This window comes from Myotis lucifugus, unplaced genomic scaffold, assembly GCF_000147115.1.
Source record: "Myotis lucifugus unplaced genomic scaffold, Myoluc2.0 scaffold_383, whole genome shotgun sequence".
NCBI classification, from domain to species: Eukaryota; Metazoa; Chordata; class Mammalia; order Chiroptera; family Vespertilionidae; genus Myotis; species Myotis lucifugus.
In genome coordinates, this window is record NW_005871431.1 from 737,138 (window position 1) to 748,222 (window position 11,085).

At 55.7% G+C, this 11,085-nt stretch overlaps 2 protein-coding genes across 3 annotated transcripts; one reads left to right on the forward strand and one right to left on the reverse strand.

Annotated features, from left to right (window-relative positions):
* The first annotated feature begins 402 nt into the window (after nucleotides 1-402).
* Nucleotides 403-3,497, forward strand: PLPPR3 (phospholipid phosphatase related 3). The gene is made up of 7 exons (XM_023743293.1): nucleotides 403-414; nucleotides 686-871; nucleotides 954-1,095; nucleotides 1,194-1,389; nucleotides 1,485-1,542; nucleotides 1,722-1,895; nucleotides 2,126-3,497. Exons 1-7 carry the CDS (start codon nucleotides 403-405, stop codon nucleotides 3,476-3,478), a joined length of 2,121 nt encoding a protein of 706 aa, XP_023599061.1. The 3' UTR covers nucleotides 3,479-3,497.
* A 536-nt stretch (nucleotides 3,498-4,033) lies between these two features.
* On the reverse strand, nucleotides 4,034-10,943 carry PTBP1 (polypyrimidine tract binding protein 1). Of its 2 annotated transcripts, XM_014467175.2 has the most exons (13): nucleotides 10,744-10,940; nucleotides 10,282-10,454; nucleotides 10,032-10,178; nucleotides 9,766-9,936; nucleotides 9,579-9,689; nucleotides 9,320-9,494; nucleotides 8,976-9,053; nucleotides 8,129-8,277; nucleotides 6,935-6,968; nucleotides 6,422-6,514; nucleotides 6,123-6,339; nucleotides 5,705-5,782; nucleotides 4,034-5,610 (listed from the first exon to the last, which is right to left on the reverse strand). In XM_014467175.2, the coding sequence occupies exons 1-13, from the start codon at nucleotides 10,880-10,882 to the stop codon at nucleotides 5,478-5,480; spliced, it is 1,698 nt and encodes a 565-aa protein (XP_014322661.1). In that variant the 5' UTR covers nucleotides 10,883-10,940; the 3' UTR covers nucleotides 4,034-5,477. The 2 variants fall into 2 exon arrangements, with proteins under 2 accessions (XP_014322661.1, XP_014322662.1); XM_014467176.2 differs by lacking the exon at nucleotides 8,976-9,053 and having other exon boundaries at nucleotides 10,744-10,943.
* Between the last annotated feature and the right edge of the window lie 142 nt (nucleotides 10,944-11,085).

Here is an 11,085-nt window from a genome sequence, read left to right on the forward strand (position 1 = left end):
TGAGCATGCAGTGTGCCCAGCTGTGCGAGCACAAGACAGGATGTGTGGAGGACAGTGCATGAATAGTGACTCAATGGATCCTCGTTCATTCATTCAGCACCTGCCATGTTCTCGGGGCTGAGTGGCAGGTTGGCACATAGGATATGGGACCCAGAGGACATAAAGCAGTGCAAGGGATAGAGAGATGGGTAGCCAGGGAGGGCTCCTCTGAGGAGGGCTGGGGCACCAGAGGGATATCTAAGGGCATCCATCCATCCTTGAGAGAAAAAGCTGAGAGGCAGGACTGTTTGCTGTTTCTGAGTTTTTCAAGATGGCAAGGATGGCGGAGGGAAGAAATGGATGAATGAAGTGGGTGGGTGATGGGTGGAAGGAAGGAAGCATGGGTGGATGAAAGGATGGATGATGGGTGGGTGGGTGAGTAGGTGGATGGGTGGAAGGAAGGAAGCATGGATGAATGATGGATGGGTAAATCCAAGGATTGATGAATGAATTCATGGGTGCAAGAATGGCTATGATGAATGGATGGACGGTGGCTGCTACACAAATGGATGGGTGGGTCACTGCATGATGGGTGAACTGCAGCAGGGATAAATGGATTGGTTGGTGGGTGAATCAATGGATGGGACTGAATTCATGGATGGATGAGTCAGTGAATGGGTGTGACTGAATAGCCTTCTCCCTGCAGCTGCCCATTGTGGCATCCTCCATCGTGTCCCTGTACTTCCTGGAGCTGACTGACCTCTTCAAGCCAGCCAAGGTGGGTTTCCAGTGCTACGACCGCACGCTCTCCATGCCCTACGTGGAGACCAACGAGGAGCTCATTCCACTGCTCATGCTGCTCAGCTTGGCTTTCGCTGCCCCTGCAGCCTCGGTGAGTCCCAGAGTCCAGGGGTCTCAGCCAGCCTGTGGGCACCCCTGGCCAGGATCCAGCTGAGCCACCCCCCTGTCGGCAGATCATGGTGGGCGAGGGCATGCTGTACTGTCTGCAGTCTCGGCTCTGGGGCCGCGGAGGTGGCCCAGGTGGGGCCGAGGGCAGCATCAATGCTGGCGGCTGCAACTTCAACTCCTTCCTGCGGCGCACTGTGCGCTTTGTGGGTAAGTCCCTGGACAGCACCCCAACCCTCTCCCCATCTATAGCCCGGGGTGGGTGGGTCCTGGCCCCCTGGCACCGGCCCTGACCCTTTCACCTGCAGGAGTCCATGTGTTCGGCCTGTGTGCCACGGCCCTGGTGACAGACGTCATCCAGCTGGCCACGGGCTACCATGCACCCTTCTTCCTGACGGTCTGCAAGCCCAATTACACACTGCTGGGCACCTCATGCGAGGCCAACCCCTACATCACGCAGGATATCTGCTCTGGCCAGGACACCCATGCCATCCTGTCTGCAAGGTGAGCAGGCCCAGCTCCTGTGCCATTCAGTAGGGAGAAACTGAGGCACAGAGGGATTTCAGATACAGCGGGGCTCACATGGATGACTCTTACAGGAAGACCTTCCCATCCCAGCATGCCACGCTGTCGGCCTTTGCTGCGGTCTATGTGTCCGTGAGTCCCCAGGCCCAGGATCTACTCATCCTACCGCCCCCCACCCCCCCCACCCCCGCTAGGATCCCCTCGCACCGACCCGACCCCGCCTTCACCCCACCCACCTCCGCCCCAGCTTCCCTGGACCCGCCCCCACCTCCACTCCTGCCCCACTGCCCTGACTGCTGCCCCGCCCCCAGATGTACTTCAACTCTGTCATCTCCGACACGACCAAGCTGCTCAAGCCCAGCCTGGTGTTCGCTTTCGCCATCGCAGCGGGTGTCTGCGGTCTCACCCAGATCACACAGTATCGAAGCCACCCCGTGGACGTGTATGCGGGCTTCCTCATCGGTGCTGGCATCGCCGCCTACCTGGTGAGAGTCTGACCAGGGAGGCTGACAGCCATTGGGCAGGTCTGAGAGGGGAGGTCTGAAGGAGCAGGCTAGCCCCCAAGGGGGAGGTCAGAGGAGGGGAGGACAGGTGCCAAGGCCTAGCCCTGTTCTGGGGAGACTGATAAGACCTTTGCCTCCCTCCAAAACCCCCAAGTCTTTGCCCTGTGGGGACCCTGACATGGCCTCACAGCCATCCTGAATCTCACCCCCAGGCCTGCCATGCAGTTGGCAACTTCCAGGCCCCACCCACAGAGAAGCCCACAGCCCCAACACCTGCCAAAGACGCACTGCGGGTGCTGACCCAGCGGGGCCACGACTCGGTGTACCAGCAGAACAAGTCTGTGAGCACTGACGAGTTGGGCCCGCCAGGGCGGCTGGAGAGTGTGCCTGGGCCCGTGGCCCGAGAGAAGACCTCACTGGGCAGCCTGAAGCGGGCCAGTGTGGACGTGGACCTGCTGGCCCCACGCAGCCCCATGGGCAAGGAGAACATGGTGACTTTCAGCCACACACTGCCCCGCGTCAGCACGCCCTCACTTGATGACCCTGCCCGCCGCCACATGACCATCCACGTGCCACTTGACGCCTCGCGCTCTAAACAGCTCATTAGCGAGTGGAAACAGAAGTCACTGGAAGGCCGTGGCCTGGGGCTGCCTGATGAGGCCAGCCTGGGGCATATGCTGGTGCCCGCAGAGCCCATGGCAGAGGAGGAAGAGGAGGAGGAGGAGGAGGAGGAGGAGGGAGAGGAAGAGGGCCCAGCTCCACCCTCACTCTACCCCACAGTCCAGGCGAGGCCAGGCCTCGGGCCTCGGGTCATTCTCCCACCAAGGGCCGGGCCACAACCACTGGTACACATCCCCGAGGAGGGGGCGCAGGCAGCAGCAGGCCTATCACCTAAGGGCAGCGTGGCTGTGCGGGCCAAGTGGCTCATGATGGCTGAGAAGAGCGGGGCCCCAGTGGCCACAGCCTTGACCCAGCCCCGCATGGCCAACCCGCCCCGGCTGCTGCAGGTGATTGCTATGTCCAAGGCACCTGGTGGACCAGGCCCCAAGGTGGCTGAGACAGCCTTGTCCTCCAGCTCCAGCTCCGACTCCTCACAGTACAGGTCGCCATCAGACCGTGACTCAGCAAGCATTGTCACCATTGACGCACACGCGCCTCACCACCCCGTGGTCCACCTGTCTGCTGGTAATGGGCCCTGGGAGTGGAAGGCTGCTGGCAGTGGGACCAAGGGGCCGGAGGGAGAGGGCACTTATGAGCTAGGGGACCTGGCTCATGGCTTTCGGGGTGGGCCCAAGCCACTGGGTGTGTCTCCTGGCTCATCTGTCAGTGATGTGGACCAGGAGGAGCCAAGGTTTGGTGGTGTGGCCACAGTCAACCTGGCCACAGGGGAGGGGCTGCCCCCACTGGGCACGGCCGACAGTACTCTTGGGCCAGCCAGCCGGGAATCAACGTTGAGGCGCAAAGCAGTTGGCCTGGCACTGGGTGAGCGAGATGCGGCCTCTTGTGAGTCAGAGGCTGAAAGCTACTACCATAAGATGCAGGCAGCCCGCAGGTTCAAGGACTGAACGCCCAGGGGCCTGGCAGGCTGGGGTGAGGGTTGGGGGGGTGTGGGGGGTGCAACAGCATGGGGGGCCTGGGGAAAGGGGAGTGGAGGCATTTTTCAATCAGACAATAAAAGGTTGAATTGGGAGTCCTGGCTGCAGTCATCCTGGTCTGAGGTTCCCCCACGTAGGCAGCCCTGGCCATGCACACAGGCCCCAGGGTCCTGGGCTGGCTGTAGGCTCTCAGGGGCCATGTGACCAGGGCCCGGAGCACTACGGACAGGGCACTAGGAGCAAGGCATTGAGTTCTGTCCAGTGCCCAAAGACTGCAGCAAGGTTCTAACTGGAACATGGAAAAGGTTTTAGTGTGGTTTGCAGCACCTGGGGAGTTGCCCCTTTTCAGATTCATGCTTACTTCCCAGGGAAGGCCACCCGCACTGGGATAGGACAGGTGGGACTCCCAAGCAGGGCTCACTGGCCCATAAAACTCCCCCCTGAAATCCTAACGGCAAACAAATGTCTGAATTCACAAAGAAAACAGCAGTGAAGACAAGCAAGCCCAATAAAGAGGGAAATGAGTGCAGGATACAGAAGAGTTTATTCAAAGTCCAGTACAGACTAGCCAAACTGCCTTCTACAATGTGAACAGAAAGCCTGCGGAAAAGGCAAGAGTTGTTATAAAATTGCTTTAATTCAGTTTTCTCAACATTACAAGCCGTAAGGCAGGCAGTGGAATGTGCCACGCTCCACGTTACAATACTGAGCCTGTAATTGCTGGTATCAAAATATACATCTGTGTCACCATAAAAAACTGCATTTGCTGCCCCTCATGTCTTACAACAGGTATAAAAAATTATAAATATTTAATCCCTCGTCCCCACCCCAACATGAACACTTGGGGTCCAGGCCCCAGGAAGAGGGGCCAGCCAGCACAAAGTCTGTGCACAGGGAAGCCCCTTGGACCCATGAGTGTAGGACTATACAAGGTAAGGGAGACAGTTAAGACTCGAGGGCTATTGTCCCACCTTAATGGGTCCCAGCGTTAGAGGCAGACAAAAAAAACAAAAAACTTTGGTCCATGATTTGCAGGAAAAAAGAAACCCTGAAAGTTTAAGAGAGCCCTTGTCCTCCCAGACAGAGGACAGGCTATGTGTAAGGCATCTGAAGGTCTCAGGCCTGGGGCTTTCTAGGAAGAACCCAGGCTCCGCAGTGGCCCACCACTGCGTCTGCCCTGGAAACTAGATCCTGCCCTGCAACTTAATCACAAGGAATAAAATAAAAAGTACAGTATACAAGGTCATATAAGGAAGAAATTTAGATTACACTCATACCATTTTTATCATCTTGCTATATAAAAGGTTACTTAAAACTATCTTTTGCATATAAATGAAGATTAGAATATTTGGTCAACTGGAAATATTGCTAGGCACAGATGTCTGCAACTGCAAAAAAGCACAATACAAAGACTTATGATAAAACAAAGCTCCAAGCTGAAGAAGTGCCAGGGATGCACCCTAGAGGGTCTTGGCCCAGGAGGGGCACCTCAAGCCAGGGGCAGGGAGAGGGGAGAATCAAGACACTTGATTAAATGGAGGATTAGGATGTCCGCCGACCCTGCAGCTGGCAGCCTCCTGCCATGCCAGGCACATGATCCCTGTGGGGAAGCAGTCCCCTGTCCCCAAACCCCTATGCATTTGCTACTGCAAAAAAAGGCCCTGCCAAAGCAGTGGGTTTTAAGGCACAAGAAAGCTGAGTGGAGGCTTGGGAACACCCACCCTGCCAAAGGGGTAGGCATATCGTCCACGGGTCACCAAGAGCCTGAGGCCGGCACCCTATCTCCCAAAGGTGAGCAAGGTGAATTAGATTTAATTTTTTTAAAAACAGGTAAACTGATTTTCTCTTTAAAAAAATAAAATCTCTGGTCTTTTTAAGGTCACTTCAGCTGCTTTTTAAAGTGGCTATTTTCTGGAATGATGGAAGTTGTTGCCGGGACTACCCGGCAGGCTGGTCCTTGGTGGGGAGTCTAGATAGTGGACTTGGAGAAGGACACCCGCAGGTGGTGGTTCTCTCCCAGGTCGTGGTTGTGCAGGTCGATGAGTGCCTGGATGGCCTCCTCCACTGAACCCATCTGAATCAGCGCCATCTTGCGATCCTTCCTGCAGGACAAGGGGTATAGAGACAGCATGAGGTGGAGGGGGGAGGACAGAGAGGGGGGAGGGAGGGCAGGTGGGGAGAGGGTGTCATGCTCACTGGAAGAACTTGAACCCTTTGACAATTCCACCGTTGCTGGAGAAGAGTATCTTGAGGTCGTCCTCAGATACGGAGGGCCTGTAGGGAGAGAGAAGACCTGAGCAGACCATCTGGCTACTCGCTTGAGGACAGTAATTCTGAGGTGAGGGAGGGGCCTGTTCACTGTTTTAGGCACCCATACATAGACATTGCAGAACAACCGTATCTTAAAGGTCTATCAAGAGTCACAAAAAACACCCCACTTGGCTTCAAAAAATGACACCAAACAGGTTTGCAAAAAATGCCACCCCCTCCTTCCTTGTTTGTTCTGGGAGTGTTTCAGGAAGGACAGAAGCAGGTTACAGCAGGACAACCTGTCAAAAGCCTGGTGGTTCAGGGAGGCCCTCCTCCCCCATTGCTCCCACCATGTGCCACCTACGGGATGTTGGAAAGGTGCAGGGTGGCCGAGGGTGGGAAGATGTTCTGGAAGTTCTTAGAGCCAGGCTTCTTGAAGCGGTGCAGGGGTGAGTTCCCGTAGTCTTTGGTGAGGCCCTGGTCCTCCTGGCCCTCACGGGGCAGCTGTACGTTTTGGTGCTTGGAGAGGGTGATGCGCACAGGCTTTCCATGCAGCTTATGTCCGTTAAGGTGGCTCATGGCTGGAAAGGTAGGACCCATATGACCTAAAGGCCCCAGGCACAGGTCTGGTTCCTCACCCCATCTCCAGCCATCCCCACTTACCCAGCTGGGCCTGGCTCCCATCTGCCATCTGTACCAAGGCATTCTCCTTCTTATTGAACAAAATCTTCACCCGCTGCACATCGCCATACACGCCTTCAAAAGTGTGGGGACAGAGCTCTGAGCCTAGGATCTGATGCCGCCTCCCACACCAGCCCCCATGACCCGCACACCCTCACAGGACTGGCTCTTCCTGAAGGTTTGCTATTCTGCCTCTGGGAACCTGCGTCTAGTCACAGGGACGTTAACAGGAGGACTCCCTTCAGCAAAGACGTCATAAAATCCAGGAAAGGTCAATTGCCAAAGAGCCATCACTTTACATGCTACCAACACGCTTAACTCTGCGAGAGCATGCAGGGCAATAAACCATGCGTGTCTAAAAAATCCAAATAAATACACAAACCGAAGGCAAACCAAGTAACGAGGCAGAACTGCAAACTCATAGTACATCTTAGGGCATAAAAATAACCTCAATTAAATGAAAACAAGATAATAAAAGTGTGAATGATAACATACCGAAAAGAATAAAGAGGCTTTGGGGTGTGACTCTCTTTAGAGGACAGCAGAGCAAGGCAGCGGAGGGACAGGGAAAGGGAGAGGTCAAGGGGCGAGTTGCCATCGTCCACCACGAGGAGGCAGCCCCGCAGGCGTGCAGGTTGATGGATGATGAAGTTGTCAGGATGTTAATATTCAAGGGCAGGTTGGTTTCCGGAGAGCAGGGTTTGAGGGGGAATTTTGTTTTTATTTATTTATGGTTTTGTTTTGTTTCAAGCAACAACAGGAAGCAGAAGTACCGTGCAGTCAGTTGGCAAAGAAATTCCGGATCAGAAAAAAAATTGGGAAAGGGGAAGGGGAGAAAAGAAAAAAAGTAGCAAAAAACACAGGTCAGTAAATACATAAGAAAATCCGCAGTGTTCCATCAGTCAGATCTACACACATTCCTAGTCACAGGTCCACCTCGTGGAGCAGGCAGGAAAGCCCCTGTCCGCACAGTGAGCAGGAGACGCTGCTGCCCCTCAGCCTTGCCCTGCTCCTGCCAAGCCCCTTGCTGGGCTCAGCTCCCCCGGAACTGTCTCCTGCTGACTGCTGCGGGGAAAGTGTAAACGCTCACACAAGCACGAGGGGTGGAGTCTGTTAGTGAGGCTTCTAGAGCATCTAATAACTCAGTCAGACAAGGCACCGGCCGCCCCAGGCCAAGAGATGATAGGAGTGGTCAGACAGATGAGAAAACAGTCTGAAACGCTAATTGAACATTAATCCCATCTCTCTAGGGTTAAATATTTTGAGCCTTGATCTCACCCATGCTCTCTGAGCCAAACTTGGCCCTGAGACAAGTGTAGGTTGGCTATAGTAGGACTATGACTCAGTTGTGGGGGCAGCGCAGACCATGGCCCTCCTGAGCAGAGGTGCCCAGAGGCCTCCTCAAACAGAGGTGTTTTTAGCTCGAAATTTTATGATTGCTTTCATGAAAGTAACAAAAAATATTTTAACTCTAAACACTATGAAATTGGAAATGTAAACTAGGATGTTCAGGGACAGAGCTTCCAGCACAGTGGGAACGGAGGGGAGGATGCGAGCACAGAGTGGAACTGCGTAAGGACTGGCCTGTGGATTACAGGAGCGTGGCCTGCTGATAGTTTGCACTAAGACCTAGATGCACAACTCCCCTGCCTGAGCCTCCAAGAAAAACAGCCTGAAAGAGCCACTTACCTCAGGGTTGAGGTTGCTGACCAGCAGAACAGAATTTCCAGCCCCTCCTAGGCCTGGGATGGCGATCCGGCCAGCTGCCGCCGCCGCTGCTGCCGCTGATGGGATGGCCAGAGGGGCCAGGGCCCCGTGCACATTGGGAACAGAGAGGCCTGAGGAAGAGGCAGGAAGGAGATGAGCAGTACAGCCTGCTTTCCACCAAAAGGGGAGCGAAGTCTTGCCCATCCTCATGCAAAAGGAGACACACAGGAGGTGTCTGCACTCGGCCTATCCTGGCCATATGGCCCGCTGGCTCCTTCATCCTCCTCACAGCAGATTGTACTGGGTTTGGACCAGGCTACATGCGCCCATACAGCACAAAAGCTCCAGCTCCATGAATGCAGAATCGAGCCTCGGCCTTGTGTGCATGCAGGTACCCATCACCATGCAGATGGCACACTGGGCAGGACACAGCAGGCTCATGACTGTCACATGGTAGTCGTTACATTGTGGGGCGCCCAGCCCCCAGGAGGGACGCTCAGGTGTGCCCGCCCAGCTCATGCTGATCTTACCAGGACACTTAATTCACCTACTAGGGACACAGCCCTCCAACCACTCTGTGTACACGTCCTTGCCCGGGAGGTGCTTGAAGGAATCAGACCAGAGACTGTGGGGTTAGAGTATTCTCTGCGTGGCCCTATCCTACGACTACCCTGTCCAGGCTCCTCAGGGAACCCAGAAAGAAGCCCGCGCCCAGGAAGATGGGCTCCCCCCGTGACTGCGCCCGTCAGCTCGCATGTCGGCAGAGCTACTGAAAGGTGTGTGGGCATGCACAGTCAGTTATGGGGACCAAGACCAAGTGTTTGAGTACCTGCAGCTTGAGGAATGGCAAAGGTGGGAGGGAAACCAGCTCCTGCATACGGAGAGGCTGACATTATACCAGGTGCACCTAGAAACAAATGAGACACTAATCATTGCACCCACAACCTCCGCCACCAGAGCCGAGTGAGCCAAGCCGGCGCACCCCACACCCAGCAGGCAGGTCCAATGTCCACCCAAGCTGGGTGCTATGGCCATGGAAGGAGTGATGGGCGCCAACCTCCCTGGGCGCAGGGCGGGCATCCTGGGACTCCTGGGGCCTGGTCACTTAAGACTGAGCTGCGCGTCCTTGACTATGGCACACGGCAGTAGCAGGCACCTTCCCAGGAATCTTACCAAAGGCTGCAGCCATGGTCTGGTCCAGTGAGGGTTGGCTGTCACCAGAGGGCAGGTCAGGACGGGTGTAGTCTCGGCTCTTGTCATTGTTGTACTTGACGTTGAGGCTGGTGAGCTTAGAAAAGTCGATGCGGAGTGTACAGCAAGCATTGTAGATGTTCTGCCCATCCAGCGACTGCGGGGGAGGAGGGGAAAGCTGTGAGTGGCTGGGGCCCTGGGGCTGAAGAAGGCAGGCAGGCGTCCCTGGGTACCCACTCACCAGCTTAGCATGCTGGGCGCTCACGGGTTCGGCATACTGCAGCAGTGCCTGGAACTGGTTGTTCTTGGTGAAAGTGATAATCTTCAGAACTGTGCCAAACTTGGAGAAGATCTGTCAGAAAAGGAAGAACAGTCAACCTCTGCCCAGGGTCTGGGTGGAAAATGGGGGCACATGGACTCGACCTCACCTGGTGAAGCACGTCCAAGGTGACTGGGTAGAAGAGGTTTTCCACGATGATCCTGAGCACTGGACTCTGGCCAGCCATCGCCATCCCGGCATCCACGGCAGCAGCTGAGGCAGCCAGTGACAGGTTCCCCGACTGAACTGAGTTCACTGCCTGCAAGGCCGCCTGGGCCCGCTGTTGGGGGGACAGCATGAGTCCCACTGCCCCCAGGCTCACACCAAGAGCCCTGTCCCACCCCAGACCTGGGAGGGGATGAGGGGAAGACGCACTGCCTGGTTGGGTGAGCTGTCGGTCTTAAGTTCCTTATGGTTGGAGAACTGGATGTAGATGGGCTGGCCACGAAGCACAGGTGTCACCGAGGTGTAGTAGTTCACCATAGTGTTGGCTGCCTCCTCTGTGTTCATCTCAATGAAGGCCTGGTGGGGGTGGGGGCGTAAGCCAGACCCAGACCCCTGGAAGAAGCCTGGCACCACACTCCTAAAGCAGGCCTAGGGCCTTTCCTGGGATGTGCTCACATACCTGGTTTTTCCCTTTCAGCATCAAGAGGTTGGTGACCTTCCCAAAAGGCAGTCCCAGGGAAATGACCTCGCCCTCGGTGACATCACTGGGAAGCTTCCGGATATGGATCACTCTGGAGGGCACACCTGTACTTCTGTTGTCACCTTTGAACTTTTTGCTGTCATTTCCGTTTGCTGAGAAGAAAGGTGGTACGTCTAACACAGAGCACCTCCTAGGCTCTCACACAGCGATATTCCCCCCACCTCCTCAGAATCAGCTTCCTCCCTGACAGGATCCAAGCAGAGTGATCTCCACAGCTGGTGCACCCCTCACACACATAGCTCCCAGTAAATGCCCATGTATGAACCAGGGCTCAAGGTCACAGCCCAAATCATTTCACCCCAGTGTTCTCGAAGCAGAGCCTACTTGGGCACAGAGAGGGCGCCCCCACGGCAGGGACGAAGGGCTATGGTCAGCAGTTACCTGCAGAGGCTGAGTTGCTGCTCATGATAAAGGGTCCGTTAGTGACACAGGCAGAGAAGAGCTCGTCCGATCCCCGCTGGAAGAGAGGGCGTGCTGAAGTGGGGCTGGAGGTGGCCTGGCACATGGCTGCAGACACCATCCTCCCAGAATACCTTGCTGCTCAGCTGTGAAGACACTGCCCTGCACTGTGTCTGTCCCACCTCAAGATGGCCTCACAGTCCCAGATGTGGCTGCTTTTGGGGGGGGAGGGGGGCTGACAAGGGGATTAAAATTGTCACTTCCTCATCTCCAGTTTCTGGGGACCCCCTTACGGGTCTGTTGACTGGCCTTAGGGCCAGGTGC